Below are 8,275 nucleotides of genomic sequence, written 5' to 3' on the forward strand. Positions count from 1 at the left end.
AAGTTTGTATCTATGAAATGAATATATGTTGTCACATAATCCCCCCCCCCACATAGTAGAGGAAACAGCCTCTTCCCTTATATCTTCGTTATTGTAAGGTTATTCACCATTCTACTATAGTTCCTCTTGACCTACATACCTCATAAAATGTCCGGTATGGAGGGTAACCAAGTTCTAGACGAATGTCTACGCAACCCCATCAGTACACCCACCACACCTCCAGAGAGCCCACTGCAAGTGTGCATCAGGTGACCCGTCTGTGACCAAGTACTTACTTATCACCCCTCCAATAGGTTCCAGTTTCCAGAACAACCTCTTAATGTGGACCTCTGTCGAACGCATTTTTTAGGTCCAGAACTCGTGTACAGGTTGAAGTGGTAGTGTAAACATTATCAGTGCCACCCTTTTTTGTATTAACGTAAGCTTGTACCTATGCTATTTCTTTTGTATGTTAGCCAAGTGTGTCAAGTCAGGGATTTTGGTGTATTTCGTGTTAGTTGTTTATCTTGATTATATAGTAAACTTGTATAAGTTTTATATGAATATTCCGTTCCTTCCTGTTCAATTTTCACACTGCAAAGGCCAATGCGTTTATTATTATTATTATTATTAATGAGATGTGTATGTGCCATATTCTATCTGCCCGGTATAGCCACAGTATCGTTATCACGTCATAATATATGCATCTATCTATAACTAGGAACGCTATGACCCGACCTGGGTTCGAAACTTCATTGTCAGGGCGTACCCGATGGCGTACTCAATACTAATACCACTTCATTGGCGCTTGTCTATATGGGTATGTTAGTCATGAGCTTTATAACTAAAAAAAACCTCGGCAACACTCGGTGCAGTTCGGGCGCAGATTTTCATCAAACCCTGGTATAAGTTTATACAAAACCTCTAGACCTAACGTACAAAGTTAGGCACGGTGACAACAACTGTAAATCATTAACAAATGAGCAAAGTACATCTAAAAGGCTCTCCTAAATTAAGGTAACAAGCTGTAAGACACGCCTCAACATTAAAAAAATAACTGAAAAGGCCACCACCAACAAACTGTAACCACCAAAATTATTCATGTAGGACCCTTTATATATCAGCTGAAAAATTTTAATATAGCAATACGTATATGTTAAGTAGACTAAATTAGAGCTACATACGAAATGAACACAAAACTAGTATTTCAATTAGGCCTATATTTGATTCTAGTTGCTTCACATCTGGGTAGGTTAAAACCCAAGGAAACAGTAACACTACGCAGGGTGCAGTCGCACCTCCACAGGTCTCCAGTATCATCTATTGATAGTGGTATTGGCTCAAAAGGGCCACCACTTACGGGCTATTCATGCCCGTGCCACCTTTTGGGTGGCTTAATCTTCATCAATCAATCAGTAGCACTAACAGACTACTCGCTCACTGGCCTTTGAGACGGGACACTGCACCTCAGGACGTTCATTACTTCCCTAGCTGTATGGCATATCATATTATTTTACCAATTTCTCCAAATTTTATTACCCTAGAGCGCTGATGCCCGACACATGAATCCATGTACCCAACAGTACTCTTCAAGGTTCTGCTTAATAATAATTTCATGTCCACCTCCCATTCCAGCATATTTTGAGGCGTTAGATAAAGTTGACCAAAGCCTTCGCAGAAAATATGGAATGATCTCAACAGCAATAGCAAACCAAAGGGCTAATTGGTTTGCTTTGCTATTTATATGTTCTTACGTATAGAACTCAACAATTGTACACGTGAATTAATTTTTGTTACAATTTAAAAATATGTAAATGAATTAATTACTTCAAGGATAATATATACATACTGGTTTAATATCGTATGTACACCAAGTTCAACTATGTTTATTGAGACAAGAAAATATATCTCAAAGAGATAGAGTGGCTTAGGCTATTTCTACCCCTCAGATATGTACACCACCATGGGAAATAGTATAAATCATCCTAGAACTAAACCAACATTCACACCAGTGAATGCAGGCCTTAGGTAAAGGCCTCAGCACCAGCAACCTTGCAAATAAAACGTTTAAAATACTGTACAGCGCGAAAGTGTGAAAACTTCAATGGAAAACCACTACCTACAAAGTCCAATTAAACTCACACAAGGGGAAGTAGCTTTAAGCCACAATGTAAGAGACAAAGGGAGATGTTTTTCAAAGTATAAACCCATGAATCTCTTGCCCACCGAAGCCGTAAATACGATTGCTACAGTTCAAAATGTAACTGGAAAAACTCATCAAGCATAATGGGGGCAAGATGTTGTTGTTGTTTAAGATTCGCTAACTGGAACAAAAGGTTCCAAGCAGCACGGGCTATGGTGAGCCCGTAGGGGGGAAGGAGGACCTTACACAAACTCCTGGGCACCTTCCCATCAACGCAACTAAGAGATTGTGACTTTTGGGAAAAATATAAAACATATGGTCTAATCCACTGAGTGTCTGTATGACTACAATAGCACGCGTAGCGTTTCGGGCAGTTCCTTAATCTTCCCCGGAATACGACCAGCCAAATCGTTTAATTAAGAACCAGGTACCCATTGGCTACTGGGTGAACAGAGGCTACAGTTAAGGAATAGCGCCCAGTCAATCCTGCCCAGCCAGGATACGAACCCAGGCCAAATTGCTGGTGAATGTGTCTTACCAGTGCGCCACGAGGCCAGCTTCCTCTACTGCACCATGATGCAGCCTCCACACCCTTGTGCTCTCTTATATCACCTTGTCGAATCTTTGCACACCCGGCACTTAATCACCTTTATATATGCAACTGTTTCTTGAATTAAAATGGTAGTAGAAATTTGACAGAAGGCACAAATCGGGTTCTATTGCAATATAGAGAGCGGTAGGCCGACGCCTGCCACGAGCAAGTTCAATTCAAGTTCAAGTATGTTTATTGAGATAAGAAAGAAATACATCTCAAAGGGATAAGAGTAGCTTAGCTTAGGGTATTTCTACCCCCTCACACAGGTGAGTACGGCACTCTTACCTCAGCACGTGGCTGTTGCCTCTTGCTCTCGTGACTCATCATCTACACATACCCCTGTGAGGGACTCACAATACCATACACCCAACCAGTCTTAACTCGCTTCAGAACGGCCTACACTCTGACCTCCAGCAGGTGAAGGTGGTCAGTACAGCTGGTCAAGACCGCACGCCGGCCATCGCTGCCACGCCACACACACACATTTACCCACAATATTCCCTACCTCATCCTTAACTTCTCGACGAAGAGCTTGGCGGACGTCAGCCATCATGAATCAAGACGGTACAGGTGACAGGGCAAGGTAACTATGAAGGCGTGCAGCAGGCGCGGGAAGGCGTGCAGCAGGCGCGGGAAGGCGTGCGACTCCTGCAGCAGTTGACGCGCCACTGACGCCCAGACGACGCTCGCGCCGTCTTCTCACCCGTCCAAAATTCAAATAAAATTTGTATTATCTTTTCCCTATTTCTTTTAACTTTACTGAAAATGAATTAAGGATATTTTTCCCCACATATGTACTATCTTTACTCTTCAATTAGATTTAAGTAGTCAAATTCTAAAAAGGAAAGATAGTATAAATGTGGGAATAATATGTTTTAACAGTCACGCTCGAAGGATTAAAAAATAGCATTGTTTTCTTATTGCCATTACCAACAATTGTTTGATGCTTTATATATATATATATATATATATATATATATATATATATATATATATATATATATATATATATATATATATATATATATATATATATATATATATATATATATTCATCTTCAGACGAGTAATAAGATATTCATTTTAAAATATTTATATTTTCAGAAACATTAGGCTGTCATTTAGGCTATTCGTTTGGCCTGAATCCCGACTGTAATTTTAGCGGATATAGTATTTAATATATTTTTTGTGACACATAATTGTTTGACATGAACAGTTAAGTTTGTATTAAAAACTTGCATCTAAGGGAGTAAAATATCAAATTAAAATTAAAAACCTTAAATGCAAACACATTATTCGTTAACACAAGAAAACAGTAATGCTAATAATACTGATCATTGTAATTATAGCCCTACCCCTCCCTTTCCACCCAAGAAGGAAATTAGAGATCAGCCCAAGCTTCGTCTTGAGGCAAAGCTCAACGCCTTAAGCCATATTGATGCTCTGTCCACAGAGCATTCTCTCTCTCAAATCATATACACTGATGGTTCCCTACACCGCACCACGGGTGCAGCTGGAAGTGCAGTTGTTCTGACAATGGGCGATGACTTGTACTTTGAGTGGGGAGTCCGTATAAACAACTGGGCCTCTACCCTTCAGACTGAACTATTTGCCTTGCTCCTTGCACTGAAATGTGTACAAGTCTCCAAACTTGATACATTAATTGTAAGTGACTCCTTATCAACCTTAAATGCTCTCAACTCTTTAAGACATAACAGTAACATGCTCGTGTCCGAAGCTAGACACAAATACAACAAAATTATTAAGGATGATAACAGAGTCCATTTCATGTGGTCTCCATCTCATGTTGGCCTCCGAATGCATGATAGAGCTGATAAGTTAGCCAAAGAATCTGCCTTTAAAGGAGCCGTTGAGTGTAACCTTGGATTGTCAATGAGCAATCTGAGAGCAGCAATACACCGAGAACTTCAACAAGATCTTGTAGATCTGAGGCAAAGTGAAATTGACACCAGTAATTCCATCTATCATCATACTATCATGCAAGAGGAGCCACACACCTATGGATCATCCAATAAAATCAGCAGACTTCTAGATGTTACTATTGCTCGGCTTAGACTCGGTTACAAGTATCTCTGGGAATTCTCATTATCTGCTGATGTAGACCTGACTAAATGTAAACTGTGTCAACAAAATTATTCGCACACTCTCCGTCACTATGTGATGGAGTGCGAAAAGATACGTGAATTTAGAGACAATTCTATAACCAATGTTCCAGCGATGTGTAAATATTTCATTCAAAATGATCTGCTACCAGAAATTTTAGCCAAATATCCCCAGTTTGCTAACTGTAGGTAGTAACTGAGTGATTGTAACCTATCCACCGCTGCCCACTGGATGGGGGGCGGTGTGCAGGACAAACATATCAATTGTGACACTAGCTCTCCACATACCTTACCTTACCTTGAGGTTACTTTGAGGTGCTTCCGGGGCTTAGCGTCCCCGCGGCCCGGTCGTCGACCAGGCCTCCTGGTTGCCGGACTGATCAACCAGGCTGTTGGACGCGGCTGCTCGCAGCCTGACGTATGAGTCACAGCCTGGTTGATCAGGTATCCTTTGGAGGTGCTTATCCAGTTCTCTCTTGAACACTGTGAGGGGTCGGCCAGTTATGCCCCTTATGTGTAGTGGAAGCGTGTTGAACAGTCTCGGACCTCTTATGTTGATAGAGTTCTCTCTCAGAGTACCAGTTGCACCTCTGTTTTTCAACGGGGGTATTCTGCACATCCTGCCATGTCTTCTGGTCTCATGTGATGTTATTTCTGTGTGCAGGTTTGGGACCAGCCCCTCTAATATTTTCCACGTGTAAATTATTATGTACCTCTCCCGCCTGCGCTCAAGGGAGTACAGTTTTAGGCTCTTTAGTCGGTCCCAATAGTTTAGATGTTTTACTGAGTGGATTCTAGCAGTAAAGGATCTCTGCACGCTCTCCAGGTCAGCAATTTCTCCAGCTTTGAAAGGTGCTGTCATTGTGCAGCAGTACTCTACTCTAGAGAACACAAGCGTTTTGAAAAGTATCATCATCGGTATAACATCTCTAGTGTGAAAAGTTCTTGTTATCCAACCTGTCATTTTTCTTGCAGTTGTGACGGCTACTTTATTGTGTTCTTTAAAGGTAAGGTCTTCCGACATGAGTACACCCAGATCCTTTACATTGCCTTTTCGTTCTATGTTATGATTTGCCTGAGTTTTGTACGTGGTTTCCGTTTTTATATTTTCATTTTTTCCATAGCGCATGAGCTGGAACTTATCTTCGTTAAACACCATATTATTTTCTGTAGCCCATAGAAAGACCTGATCTACATCTGACTGGAGGTTCGCCGTGTCCTCTATGTTGCCTACTCTCATGAAGATCCTAGTGTCATCTGCAAAGGATGATACAGGGCTATAGGTTGTGTTCTTGTCTATGTCCGATATGAGGATGAGAAAAAGTACTGGAGCAAGCACAGTACCCTGGGGGACTGAGCTCTTCACGGTTGATGGGCTGGATTTTATTTTGTTGACTATTACACATTGGGTTCTGTTGGTCAGGAAATTGTAGATCCATCTGCCTATTTTTCAGGTAATTCCTTTTGAACGCATTTTATGTGCAATAACACCATGGTCACATTTATCAAAAGCTTTTGCGAAATCTGTGTAAATTACATCCGCGTTATGTTTGTCTTCCATAGCATCTAATGCCATATCATAGTGGTCCAGCAACTGCGACAGGCAAGAGCGCCCTGTTCTGAAACAGGGCAACTGACATATGTAAGTTGCTTAATTTAGAACCTGTACTTGAGTTCGATCTCGAACCCATTGTTGATGTGACGACTTATATTGAATTTTGTAACTAGCTCATCAAGATTGTAACTTGCTTAGCTAAATGAATTGTGGGGTTTAGTCCCTCAGCCCATTATGTGCCTCTGTAACCCTTTCCACTACCGCCCACAAGATGGGTATGGGGTGCATAATAAATGAACTAAACTAACTAACTTGTAATTATAGGCTACATTATATCACAAAACATCACTACATTACAACACAAAATGAGAATGCCAATTATGACATTATACTGAATGTATTAAATTAATGCAAACAATGGATCCTGTGGTACAGCAGTCTACGTTCTATGTGAGTCGTCGAGTCGTGAGTCGTCGTTCTATGTGAGTCGATTGTGAGTCGAATTCTCGACTCACAATCGATCCCCAGATGAAACATATATAGTTGGGCACATTTCCTTTTACCTAATGAACCTGTTTACCTTGCAGTAAACCAAGGTGAACTAAGGGCGCAGGAGGTAAGCAACTGTTGTGGCTTGCATCCTAGGGTCAGTAGTTCGTTTAGGGGTGATCTCATTACAAGCCTTCATACATGTTACTTGTTCCCGCCAACGGAAATTACACTAACGACATTAATTGACGCATTATACAAACACAAGACACAAGACATAACTATTAACCTAATCTAAAGTAAACGTTGCTGAACCTTCTTTCTCCAAACCAATCATCTCGCACATAAATATTGATATCCAAATACCAATATTGCAATCTCTTTGATATCCCCAGAGTCAAACTAAATCTGTGCAAACACTCCATGCAAATAAAAAGACTCAGTCTATGGAACACACTCCTTAGCGAATTAAAAGATTGTCTAACCTACGCCTTATTCAAAAGTAAAACCAAACAGTACCTAATTTCATCCTCATAGTTTCCTACCTTGTGCTTCAAACTCACACTGTATCTTGTGCTACCCACGCCTCCAATATTAATACTTAAGGCATGCAACTTCACGTAATAATCCCCATCAATTTGAATTGTTGTTATTATGTTAAACTCAAATTTTGCTACAATGTTCCTCTTAATAAACTTATCTGTTACATTAAGGACCTGCCCGAAACGCTATGTGTTAGAGGATTTGCAAGAATGAAAGAACACCAATGTTATGTACTTCACAACCAAATGTACTTTCTTGTATATAAATAAATAAATAAATAAATAAATAAATAAATAAATAAATAAATAAATAAATAAATAGTAAATAGATAAATAAAATAAAATAAAAATGGAATAACTGGCTGATAAGCTTAAGCAGTCCTAAATATTCCCATTGTGCAATGACCCTAAACTTTCTTCTGTTCCTCGTAAAACCAAGTCACCTACAGTTAAGGTACAAATGACAACTACAGTATTACGCGCCATGACATGTTCCCAGTAATTGCACTCTGCGTTTAATTTGTTTTCCAACTGTTGTCCCAAGCCTAACCTTAAGTGGGGTTTACTTAGAATATTTTTAAATAGGTTATATTTTGAATCCACATCGAAAACCCCCTTTTCCGTCACCAGTCGCTGGGTTCACGTCCAGCCCACACACCATCCCCAAGACATTCCAATCTATTTGACTCAAAAAAATTCTTAGGCTATTGAAATCAGCTTTTCGAAAATCAGGCACTTAAGTGTGGCCTATCGCTGTTTTCATTAATTGGCATATTTTCGGTATAAAAAGTCGTAATTTGAAAATGCAAATAGGTGCAGTCAGAATTTAGCTCAAAAATAACGCTCTGG

At 40.1% G+C, this 8,275-nt stretch overlaps 1 protein-coding gene across 3 annotated transcripts in view; it reads right to left on the reverse strand.

Annotated features, from left to right (window-relative positions):
- LOC123774812 (high mobility group nucleosome-binding domain-containing protein 5) overlaps positions 1–3,393 on the reverse strand; it is a 29,011-nt gene extending 25,618 nt beyond the window's left edge. For 2 of the 3 annotated variants that reach the window (XM_069310846.1, XM_069310845.1), the window contains exon 1: positions 3,223–3,393. In XM_069310846.1, the coding sequence (XP_069166947.1) occupies positions 3,223–3,270 (48 nt within the window). In that variant the 5' untranslated portion in view covers positions 3,271–3,393. The remainder of the gene's footprint in view (positions 1–3,222) is intronic. The other variant, XM_045769440.2, reaches the window with a different exon arrangement.
- Positions 3,394–8,275: the final 4,882 nt, after the last annotated feature.

Source organism: Procambarus clarkii, chromosome 68, assembly GCF_040958095.1.
Source record: "Procambarus clarkii isolate CNS0578487 chromosome 68, FALCON_Pclarkii_2.0, whole genome shotgun sequence".
NCBI classification, from domain to species: Eukaryota; Metazoa; Arthropoda; class Malacostraca; order Decapoda; family Cambaridae; genus Procambarus; species Procambarus clarkii.